General features: G+C 44.1%; 1 protein-coding gene across 2 annotated transcripts in view; it reads right to left on the bottom strand.

The window, feature by feature from the left end:
• The window catches only part of Fam120c (family with sequence similarity 120C), a 117,722-nt gene extending 112,125 nt beyond the window's left edge, over positions 1-5,597 (bottom strand). For both annotated transcript variants that reach the window (XM_052170955.1, XM_052170956.1), the window contains exon 1: positions 4,554-5,597. In XM_052170955.1, coding sequence (XP_052026915.1) covers positions 4,554-5,237 — 684 coding nt within the window. In that variant the 5' untranslated portion in view covers positions 5,238-5,597. The remainder of the gene's footprint in view (positions 1-4,553) is intronic.
• Between the last annotated feature and the right edge of the window lie 7,141 nt (positions 5,598-12,738).

The following is a 12,738-nucleotide window of genomic DNA, read 5'->3' as shown; positions in this document are numbered from 1 at the left end:
CTAAAAGCAATGGTTTTCATCTCTCACTTACCAGAGCCCACTCTGCCTCCAAAGAAAATTCCTGGACCTGGGTTTTGGTTCAGTGATACAATATGTACCTACCGTGAATATGTACTAATCCACAGCACCAAAATAATTTTTAAATCACTTCTTGTTTTTGGTTTGTTCAGTTGGTTTGGTTTGGTTTGGTTTGGCTTTGGTCCTGGGGAGTAAACTTAATCTTCCTTGTTCAACACTGAGTCGTATCCCCAACCACCATTTTACCCCTTTGCCCTTCAGTTCTTTTACTGTAAAATGGAGAGGAAATTTGTGAGGATTAAACAAGACACTGTGCTTAAACCACATTTTATACCCAACTTGGCACTCAAGAAGTGACAGTGATTATTACTCTTATGATCACGTCCCGTCTAGAAGAGCCTTGGACTTTTCAGGGTCTGGATGGCAGGATTAGTAAAGACTCAGGAAGCACACGAGCCATTTCCTTCCTGAAGGAGGAGAGCACAAAATGATAGCTGCATCTGGTCAGACGTCTCAGTCTGGTTAGTCATGTACCACCAATATGACTTCTGATACAACCAAGCTTGCTTTCTTTTCACCAATCCATTTAGCCTTTGAAAACCTAGAGCTGAGGAGGTAGAGCACTTGACATGCTGGTTATCTTTTAGCTGTTACAATAACTATCCAATAAAGCTTCCATTCCTCTGCATCACACCACATTATCTCTGCAGTCACAGTCTAAACCTATTTTAAGTTGCTTTCTTTCTGAGACCCTTTGGAACTTGAGGGGTAGTAAAATGTCTTGCTACTGGTTATTTTCACGTACGAAAGTGTACTGAGCAAATACCTATAACAAATGAAATTACAAAATCATGTCAAAACTAGATATCAAACATTTTATGAAGTCTAAACTTGTCTAAAGCTAAACAGACAAGCCAGCACTTTATTAAGTATTTAATCCTGCCCCTTCTGTATCCTCTATTAGAAATGAAAATGAGGCTAGAAATAATGGCTCATCTTGCCTTCTTAAACTAGAAAGAACAAAACCAAGGGATAATGGAGATCCAGTTTTTGTTCTGAAGCACTAATATTCAAACAAAAGAAATGCTACGCATGCAAATCACCCATGTGAAAAATTACCACCTTCAAGACAGACCGCAGCCCTGAAAAGGCAAGGAACAGTTATTGCCCCCCCCCCCTTGCATGCCTGTGCCAAAATCCAAAACATTCTTCATTACTCCAATAACAAAAGTCACAGATCACAGCCAAGAGAACTCACTCAGAATATCAACACTATTTATATATTTCTGGAGTCAGTTTTAAGTCACAGTTTACATTATTTTTTGCTTTATTTTGTGTGTGTGCTCACAGAATCCAGAATAGAGTGTCAACTCTCCAGAACTGGAGTTACAGATAGTTGTTGGGAACTGAACTCAGGTTCTCTGCTCTTCACTTTTGATTTTTGAGACATGTCTCAGTATGGAGTTCAGAACTGCCTCAGGCTCCATAAACACTGGGACAAGATGTGTCATACACAATAAACCTTTTTGGAAGTCATTCCTACAGTCTCTTTTCTTAGGACCTATCTGAGCCATGATCTTTTACAGATTGCTGGGATATTTATTGACAGATGGTATCTATATTACCAGGTTGACCAGTTTCAAACTCCAAGGCTCAAGCCAGCCATCCTCCTGCCTCAGCCTCCTGAGTAGGTGGAATTACACAGGCAAACAGGAATGCCCATAACCACTGTTGAGGTCTTTTTAAAATAAGACTGCACCATGTAGGATGGTGAACTCTTGTGATCTCAGCACTTGAGGGATGGGAGGCAGGAAAATGAGGAAGAAATGAAGCCTTGGCTATAGATCAAATTCAAGGATAGCCTGGAAGACATGAGAATTTGCTTCAAAAAAAACTGTGCTAAATGTGACAAAATATATTTACGTTGGTTCTCATTTTTTTTTTTTTTTTTGAGACAAGGTTTCTCTGTGTAGCCCTCGCTGTCCTGGAACTCACTCTATAGACCAGGCTGGCCTTGAACTCAGTAATCTGCCTGCCTTTGCCTGCTAGGATTTAAGGCATGCGCCACCACTGCCCTGCGGTTCTCAGATTTCTTGACTGGTAGAGAATATGAATAAACCACAAACCTACAGTGTTCCTCTCTCCTGCCAACCAGCAATCAAAACCTATTCAGAAAAAATTGTAAATATGGTATAAATAAACAATAACCTACTCAGAGCACACAAACAGGGTACTTTAGGTCCCCATGCCCTTATCCAGTATGTAGTAGTCTCATACCTCTTCGTGGCAAATCTGAAAAGGCGCTCCAGAATTTTACTCGCTCACTAATAAATTACCATACCCCTGTAAACAGGCACATTTTTTTCATCATGAGAAATTTTGTTTCAGTCTTTACTAAACCCTGACCTACCGGAGAGCTTTTCCTTATGAATTTTCTGCTAGCAGCCCAGTACTTACCCTACTGCCAGCACCCAGTAAAGGAATAACACAAATGAATAAACCAAACCTGTTTATATTCAGGTGCCAATGAGATATTTCTTCCAGTGTGGAAATAATCTGATCCCAGTGCCTCTTTAGAAAGATTCATCTTTGAACACAGCTGTTAAAAGCACGAGCTGTGGAGTCAGATTGCATGGACATCAAGCCCAGAATCTCAGCTCTATCATTTATTACTACATCATCTCTGGGCAAGGGTGTAAAAGCTCTGAGTTTCCCCATTCGGAAAACAGGGGTCATACTGCTTCATGAGTTACTGTAAAGATCCAACGGGAATTTTAGAGCACTTAAGAGCTGCAGATGTAAAAACAATTAGTACCACCCTTCCCCAGAACCACCCTCAGCCCCCTCAAAAAAAAAAAAAAAAAGGAAAACCCTGCTCCACTAACATAGTCATCACTAGTGCCAACAGTCAAGCTGCCAGTAATAGCAGGATAAAAAAAATAACAGGGTAAAAAAAATGTCCTTAAAGCCTGGGTGGTGCCATTCCAAACAACTTGGAAGGAAAGACTATAAGTGAATCTGCTTTAAAATGTTCAGTCAGGAGAACAGGCAAGTGGGGTTTTGTTACAGTTATATTTTAAGTTAGCTCACGATTAGATTTTTTGCATGCATTGTGTCAGGAGATTGAAGCAAGGGCCTCCTGGTTAGTAATGACACTCTACCACTGGGCTATGCCCCCAGCCCATTACTGGCTTGTCAAATTAAAAAAGCTATAATCTATCCAGCCAAGGCAGATTTGGTGCTGAGCCCCGTATGTAGGATTCTAGTCACATTCTATAACCATCGCAAACTTCTCTATGTAGCAGATCTCTCCGTTTCTGTTCCCTCCTTACTCCACCAGCTGCCACCTGTTTTGTTTCAGAATTCCCAAATCCCCAATCCTGAGAGGCCATGCCCCAAAACTCTGGTCAGAAAATGTGTTTGCAGTTTCTTCCCACCTAAGCCTGTAGCGCTTTTCTTTCCCTTCTTCCTGCCCACCTCCTTACTTCTCAAGCCTTGCTATTCTCTACACGTAGGGACTTGAAACCTAAGAGTATGGGAAAGCAACAGCGTAATAGCAGTGGTGCCAAGGCCCGGGGATGCTGCCAAGCTTTTCCCCAAGGCTCCATATGCAGTGGCTCAACTACTGATTTAAACCCATGGAGCCTGGTGAACTTGGCATTTCTTTTTGCCTCTGTCCGATTTCGTCAACCACTTTAATTAAACAACCTCCTCCAAAACCCGTGAACCATTCCAATTTAGCCCATTTTCCCAGTCTTAGGTAAAGTCTTATCTTTTTCAGGAAGTTTCCCTGAACCATTTTAGCCCACAGACTATCACCCCACCCACATACCCAAACTGGTACTGTACTTACTGACCAGAAAACAGAATCGCCATGCATATTTACACCATTAAGTAAATGTTGCGCATTTGATCTTTCAAGGCCAAGAATGGCGTCTCCAGGCTTTGAGAGCCCCCTCCCCCGTCCCCCCACCGTCTTTGAAATCCCCACTGAGCGTGTTCATCTTCCTGAATAGTGACTCAATCCGTGAATTGTTTGGGCTAAGGCGTGCCAAGATAAAAGCATGTTGAAATGAAAAGGACTCAATGGATGGGTAAAAAAGAAGTACTAGGTGTCAAATCGGGGAAAATATAGAACAAAGGTGTTCGACTGACATCTGTTTTATTTGCCATGGGGTTGAAAACAGATATAGGGGAGGAAATGTCAACTGGAAAATGAAGAAAAAACATATTTCAGTTTGAGGGGGATGATAGCAAGAGAAACATGAAACCCTGAAGAAATTGAGTCAATTCTGGTAGAACCAACAGGTAGGCCAATTGCGTAGTAAAGGGGGTTACCTGGATGGCATGGATAGAGATACAATCATGTAGGTTAGGGGATTGGTAGGCCATATGACAGGGGCACAAGTGGATAAAATGGTCGCCAGTAAGTTAGCTGACTGAGTGGGTGGCAGGTAAGTCGCTGAATGGTTAGGTGTTTAGTCTGGAAGGAACAGGTGTGGGGCATTTCATTTAAAATCTAACCCCTCCCTCACCTTGACCCGGAAGCGGATGAGTGCTAGCCTCACGCAGTGGCTCAGACAGGCAGGTGGCAGGAACCAGGCCCGCGGTGGAGGGGTGCCCTTGTTGCCCACGTGTCCCACGATCAGTTGCGCAGTCTGCCGCTCCGCCTGGCACCGACGGCCCCACTCAGCTAGTCGGTCCTTCCCCAGGCCCCCAGGGAACATGACCACCAGCTCCAGGCCGTCTCCGCCCGGATAGGCACAAGCCTGGCACAGCGCTGACAAGTAGCCCAGCATGGCATTCCACTGGCCGCCACAAACCCAATCCGTCTGGTAGCCACCATAGAGCCGCGGCAGCGCCGAGCCCGCGTCTACCAATACCCGAGCACCAGGCAGCGGAGGGGGCGGCGGCGGATGCAGCCCTGGCGGAGCTTGACCATGGTGGTGGAAATGGTGAGCAGGGTGATGGTGCCGAGTCGGCCCCGCGCCCCCGGAGTAAGCACCAAAGGCAGCGGGCGGGAGCGGCGGCGGCAGAGGAGCAGAGCCCCTGGTGATGCGTGGAGCCCCCGGTGCTAGGGCTGCTGGCGGCAGCTGGCGGTGCAGGTGCTGCTGTTGCTGCTGGCGCGAGACGGTGCGCGCGAGTTTGAGGAGGTCCACAGGCACCACAGCCCCGGGACAGCGCTTCTCCAGGAACTCTTGGAAGCCCTGGACGCCCATGCTTCCTCCGTGGGCAGAAGGAACAGCGGCTGCGCAAGCGGGCCAGTCGGCGATCCCCGCGCGGAGCTGGAGGCGGGCGCGTGCGCACTCCGCGGGGGGTAGGGGCGAGGGGGGCGGGGAGAGGGTTTGAGAACGGGAGGGGCGAGGGAACGTGGGCGGGGAGGGGAGGAGACCACAGACTGGGTGCGGGTGGAGAGCAGAGGTGAGGCTGACCAGACTCAGAAGAGGCTGGGAAGATAAAAGCGATGACAAGTCGTAGTCACTTCTCTTTTCCCGTTCCCCTCCGCTGCTCTTCTTCACCGCTTCAAAGGGGTTGAAGCCTCTGCCTTCCACCTCCGGGAGCCATGTTGCCTCGTCTTCTCTGTGATACTCGCTTTCTAGCTGAGGGAGGGGCACAGGGGCGGGGCGGGGCGGGGCGGATGAGCATCCTGGGAGTTGTAGTCTTTTCCCCGGATGGCCTCAGGATGCAATCTTCCAATCAGAGGATCACCCCTGTCAGGCCTTGATGTTCCTAGTGTCAGAAGAAGCAGACCATGAAAATGTGTGTATATGATTTGCACCAGAACTCTTAGTATCCAACCGAGTTGCCTCAGGATATTGTACCACCATGCCCAGGGAAAGGAATGGAGATGATGCATCATGGGAAAGCAAGTACTGAGGATTGGTAGAATTTGGCTAAAGTGAGCTAAAGTTCCCTAACAGGGAGAAATTTCCCTTCCATTGAAAAAATGATATGCACAACTTTTAATGAATGGAAAAGAATACAGATGAAACATAGCAACCACTAACCATTTCTATATCAATCCACTTGTTTTTAGCTACCGTTATACTTTGAAGAGTTGTCCCCCTTACGAATGGTAAAACATTTACTTAAGACAATGAATGCATAGACAAATTGAAATTGACTATAATTTGCCTCAGGATCTCTGGTCAGGGAGATTAACCACCCCCTCGAACTCAACTACAACTTGGACGTCATTGGTACTCACTAAGCCATGCTATATGGTTAGGGGATTTGTTTTCCAACCTGGTAAATTTGCCCATGTGGGAGCAATTCAAAATAGCTGCTAAGGTTCTAATTTGATCACAATCTTTTGGAAAGTACGTTTCAGCATGCTTCTCCAATGAAATCCATGTAGAGTCTGTCTTCTGTCAAACTTTTAGGGTCCATTACTTCAGCCAGAATACAACAGAAAACAAGATCTGCAGTGCAGATCTGACTTGGAATTTACAGAACACGAAAGTGCAGAACCCCAGGAATGAAATCAGAATGGTCCGTTAGGATGAAAACGCAAACAGGTTGCAAATTCTAGAATAGGATTTGTCATAAGAGCAGTAGAGTAGATTCCAGAATGGTAGGGCTGGGGATAATGTGACAGGAAAGGCAGTAACTTGAAGGGATGAAAGCTGAAGAGAATAGATGCTTTTAGTAAAATGTGCTTACTAGAGAGTTTGTCCAGCATCCCTTCCCTAAAAATTAGCCCCCTTGTTGTTAACTTAATAAGGTTACTACAAAGCCCTCTTGTCTTAGGCATGGTAGTATATGCCTGCAAATTCTAGTACTTGGGAGGTTGAAATGGGACAATCACCTTAAATTCTAGACCAGTAGGCTACCCAGATGTGATTTCAAAGAACTAAGGAAGTAAATAAATCCTATCATGTTCACATTTGCTTATAATGCCATATTTTAACTGAGTGTGTTGGCTTACATCTATAAAGCCAGCATTTGGAAGGTCAAGGAAGGAGGATTGCCACAACGTTGAAATTAGTGTTTTCCAGGTCACCCTGAGATAAGAACTAAACAAAACAAACAGTAAAGAAAAAAATTAAATCCCAACAACAACAAAAGTAATTATATCATAAGCCACTTATGAAACTGTTGTCACAAGTGAGATACCTTTAGATGAAAACTCTGATATTATTCTACCTTCAAAGCATCCTTTCTGGGCTAGTGAGATGGCTCTCTGGTTACAGTGCTAGGTTGGACCTGGGTTCAATCCTCAGAGACCACATCAAAAAGCCAGACTCAATGCAGTACATTTGTAATCCCAGTGCCGGGGAACTAGAACAAATGGATTTCTGGGACCCATTAGCCAAGCAACCTAGTCTAGCCTGGTGAGTTCCAGGCCAATAAGAGACCCTGTCTCAAAAACTGGGGTGGAAAATTACTGAAAAATGATATGCAAGTTTTGCCCTCTGGCCTTCATATATGAACACACACCAAGACACACGAGTGTACCTGTGCACACTTACAAAATGTCCTTTCCATTATTTTCAACTATGATACAAGCTGAGAATTCTCAGATGTACTCTTCTTCCCCATTCTAACAGTCTGTGAACTTGAGCTAAGTATGTCTAAAATTTCTATCTTTCCCTCTTAAATGATGATCTTACAAATGGCATACTTGGGACTGTGCAAGGCCTATCCAATCCCAGCTTCTCAGTCCATTTGTCTGTCATTTCTCCATTGCCCTGGTCAAGGCAAACCCAAAGCTGTGCTGGTTGAGACACTCATGGATTCCTTATCTGCTTAAGTAATAAATCTTTCTCCACTCTTTCCTGTCTTGGCTGTGCTTGTTTGGCCTTTTGCACTCACCAAGATGTGAGCTCCTTACATTTGGTTACAAAGAGAAAAATCAATCCAGGAATGAGATGTTATAAATTGCAAGTCCAAAACTGATACAGATGGAATCTTCTAGCATCCATTCATGGGAAGGGAGTTGAAACATTTTGTAAGATATGGCTGTGAACCAGCTAATCACAGTTCTGGGACTCAAAAGAAAAGCCCTGGAGCTGGGCATGAAGTTCAGTGGTAGATTCCTGACCCAGCTTCAATTCCTCAGCAGCACAAAAAACAAACAAACAAACAAAAAAAAAACTGAGCTTTGATTGCTGCAGGCAGAAATGCCTGAGCCTGCTGACTTGCAGCAGAAGTGTCATACCCACTTCAAGGATTTCACTGATTAAGAAACTGGCACCTAGCCGGACAGTGGTGGGGCATGCCTGTAATTCCAGCACTTGGAAGGCAGAGGCAGGCAGATTTCTGAGTTCGAGGCCAGCCTGGTCTACACAGAGAAACCCTGTCTCAAAAAACAAAACAAAACAAAAAAACCAACCAAACAAAAAGAAACTGGCACCAGCAAATTGTTTACACATGTATAAGGAGGAGTAACTCCTCATGCTCCAACTCTGCCAAAAGTGCTGATTTCTCATAAATAAATCCAATTATATTTTAAGAAGCAAGTGAGTGTCCCCAAGGCAGATCCGGAGGAGGAAAGGGGTTTCGCAGTATTAAGCTCAGCTCAGCTTACCATCTCCTACTGCGTCTCTGATTGAGAGGATCTTGAGCAGAATAGCAGAGAGAATGAGCCAAATACTTAGAGTGCTAAGAAAGAGAAACTGCAACAGTAGTATTGCTTTGTATGTGCAGGATAAGGAGTTCAATCCCAGCATGGGGAAAAAAAGGAAGAGAACAGAGACCAACAACAAGATTTTTACTACCTGTTATTAATACTTGCTACTGGGAGATCTCCCAACGTGAAACCAATAGGCCTTCAATTGAAGATTTAGAAAAATGTCATCAGTAGAAAATCATGTCTAGTGAATCATGATCATAATGGACCAATTACGAGTAGCAATTTTGGAGCAGCACATCACAACACCTGTGCTGAACAGGATCATTTCAAGCCTCACCCTGTATTTTCAACATTGGAAACGTATGAGCAGAAATCTCTGATTTTAGTAGTGTTGAAGATAAAGCCAGACAAATGTTAAAGTACTATAAACAGTGTATTCACTGACTAATGATGGTAAGGGAAAGAGATGAACTTTGTTCTCTCTTGCACAGACATGAGTTGGAGAATGGGGAAATATGAGAGGAAGCAGGGTGGGGCAGAATACCATCAAGGTAGTAAAAAAAAATTACAGAGGACTGATCAATATAAATATTATTAGGCCAAATGTGCACTTTGGCTGAAAATTAGATTTCTATCCTATCAACAGAGGGACAGAGGCCTATTGTTCCTGGCAATTAGGTTTCCAAGGAACGTCTCACAGATCTTTGGGAAAGACATCTGAGTTGGAGGAAAGGTACACACGTCTCTAAGGAACAGAAGGATTGACAAGTCCCTTTTAGTAAATTCTCTACAATGGATCACTTATGGGGTACAATGAACTGAATTATTTTGATAACCCCATTTATCCTGAATGGCACACTGAATTCTCCTGGTGATTTGACCTTAGATTTCTTGCAGCCTTCTTAAGTAGGTCAAATCTAATGCAGGGGTATGAAAGGAGTGTAATGGTGCATTTTGCAGACCCTTCTAGCCATCTGAGAAATTTAAACACCTTTTCAAATCTAAAAACCTCACTTTGAGCATAACCCTGACCTTAAGTACAGACTAGTTAAGCAAGGAAATAATAAGAAAAGGACTCCCATGAGTTTATTTCCATTATACCCATCCAGGTGAAAAGGGTAGATACATCTTCAGATCTAGTGATGGATCAATGTGTGACTTCTCCTTCCCTAAAAGGGAATTTTGGTGGTGGTTATTTGCAAACTGTTACATATTAATCTGTTGGTGGAAGGCACATTTATCAGATTTCTAGATTACAAGGAGCCACATCTTATTGAAACTGGACTAGAGGAAGAAAGGATGTGTCCATGTGATGCCATTATATCTGGATTAGTAGATGCTTATGATTTACAGTTATCCATGGGTTTTGTTGGGGTAGGTATGCTTCTAATTGCATATACAATGGAATAGCATACATGTTTATAGGACAATTACCTATTGGATTGCCTCTGTGCAGTCATTCCTACCACCGTCTCTACTTCATTGTTTTGGCTATAGAGAACACCTTTCATGTTCTTTCCCAGAGAATTTAAAATAGATTTAGAGACGGAGAAGTGACCCCCCCCCCAGATATATTGAAATACCTCCTTCATTTGTTCCTAAGACCCATTTGTGTTATCCTTGGATTTTGTGAAGCCTCCATCTTCATGAATTCCCTTACTGCTAAAACTTATTCAAATTTGTTTTCTTTACTTATACATAAAAGTGTTAACATGCATATGCAATTCAGGAGAAACTACGGTGGTTATAGGCCACAGAGAAGGTAGAGATGACAGAAGCCAAAACTCTGGAACCAGGAGGAGGTGTGTGCTGGAAGCTAGACCTGAGTTTCAATACCAGTTTAGCTCCTTATTAGGGAGACAACTTTAGCAAGTTGCATAGCCTCTTGTACTCTCACTGCATCTCTGAAATAGACATTCAATAATGTATTCAGTGAGTTTAATGCCACTACAAGAATACAGCAGGGCACTGGAAGAAAGCAGGTGTTTTTTGTGGTGGTTGTTGGACCAATTAATTTATCCATGTTTACCTACAGGAGCAGGGGTGACTCTCATGCGGCTGTGGCACTGAAGTATCTTCCTCTTTGCAGCCATTGTTAACAAGCTCCTGTATCCTTGAGAAGGGGTGAAGCCTCATATGCCTCCCCACTCACTATGAGATACTCTAATTGATGATGGCAACCATCATGTCCAGCCTGGAGGAAACGGTCCCAGTGTAACCAATTAAGTCATTTCCATCTCTGAGCTCCTGATCACTGTGGGGTTTCCTACCGCATCCTTCGAAGACAGCCCCTTCGTGTGGCTCACCAGGAGCTCCCTTCCCTTGGAGCATTCTATACCCCTGCCATCTGGCTGACAGGCACAGGCTTGTAGTGATGGCAGGGAGGTTAGAGCTGCATGCTTTTCTCCACTATAGAAATCGCTTCTATTCCTTTTTCAAGATCCAGCTTAAAAGTGGCATCATCCATTTGTTTAATTCTCTTCCTTTATATAATCCCAGGCCTAGACAATGCTGGCACATGGCTACTATTTTGTGTTCACTGTGTGCCTACCTGGGGGTATTCTCAAAATCAGAGAGAATCATCCCAGGCTTTTAGTCTCTAATGTTTAGGACTCATAACATTACAAAAAGATGCTCAGGTGAAAGAAAAGGAACAGAGTGCACACCATCCCCTTCTCCCGCATCATGAAACCTCCCGCCATATGTTTGCTCCCAGACAGTTTGCTCTCCAGAGGCTCAGTGAGGGTCCACAGCCTGCCTAGACAGTGATCTTCTGTTGCTGAAGAGGAATCTTAAACTCCCCATGGTGTAGCTGGATTGCAGAGATGAGAAGACTTCCTAGAGGACAGCAATAAATAGAAATGAGTGGCATTAGCCTTGTGCACTAGAACAGGGAAAGCCCTCTGCTGAAGGAAACCCTGGGCTTGGTGCCAATGACAGGAATAGGACACACGGAGGCTACCAAGAATGGTGTCCCGTACAAAAAGGTCAGCCACGTGTGCAGCACTACACAGACGGCCTAAGCAGCGGCCCTCAGAGCTTGGCATGGGGACTTGCTTAAAACTTCCCAGGCCAGCAGAGAGGAAAAAAAAAGCTGATGTTTCCTGGCAGAAGACAGACCAAAAACTAAAACAAAACCGGACTAAAACAGACAAGATGATGAGACAAATCCCAAAGCAGAGGCTAGAGGTGTGATGTAAGAGCTGCCACTTAAAATGGATGTGACAGAGCTGGCTTCTAGAGGCTGTTATAGGGAATCCCATTGTCTGTTTGGTTGACTCCCTTAGTGCCTGAAATGACTTGTGTTCAAGAAGTCTGGAGTCCCAGAAAACCAAACCCTATTAAAAAATGGGGTACAGAGTTAAACAAAGAATTCTCACCTGAAGAACTTCGGATGGCGGAGAAGCATCTTAAAAAATGCTCAACTTCATTAGTCATTAGGGAAATGCAAATCAAAACAACCCTGAGATTTCACCTTACACCAGTCAGAATGGCTAAGATTCCAGAAGATCCTGCTATACCACTCCTGGGCATATACCCAAAAGATTCCCCAGCATGTAATAAGGATACATGCTCTACTATGTTCATAGCAGCCCTATTTATAGTTGCCAGATGCTGGAAAGAACCCAGGTATCCCTCAGCAGAAGAGTGGATGCAAAAAATGTGGTATATTTACACAGTGGAGTACTATTCAGCCATTAGAAACAATGAATTCATGAAATTCTTAGGCAAATGGATGGAGCTAGAGAACATCATCCTAAGTGAGGTAACCCAGACTCAAAAGGTGAATCATGGTATGCACTCACTAATAAGTGGATATTAACCTAGAAAACTGGAATACCCCAAACATAATCCACACATCAAATGAGGTGCAAGAAGAAAGGAGGAGTGGCCCCTTGTTCTGGAAAGACTCAGTGAAGCAGTATTCGGCAAAACCAGAACGGGGAAGTGGGAAGGGGTGGGTGGGAGGACAGGGGGAGAGAAGGGGGCTTTCAGGACTTTCGGGGAGTGGGGGGCTAGAAAAGGGGAAATCATTTGAAATGTAAATAAAAAATATATCGAATAACAAAAAAGAAGTCTGGAGTCCCATGATGATGGGTATGTTTTCCATGGGCTTGGAAGAGTTTCTGGGTCCTCTGGCAACT

This window comes from Apodemus sylvaticus, chromosome X (genome assembly GCF_947179515.1).
Source record: "Apodemus sylvaticus chromosome X, mApoSyl1.1, whole genome shotgun sequence".
Taxonomy (NCBI): Eukaryota; Metazoa; Chordata; class Mammalia; order Rodentia; family Muridae; genus Apodemus; species Apodemus sylvaticus.
This window is presented reverse-complemented; position numbering and strand designations above follow the sequence as displayed.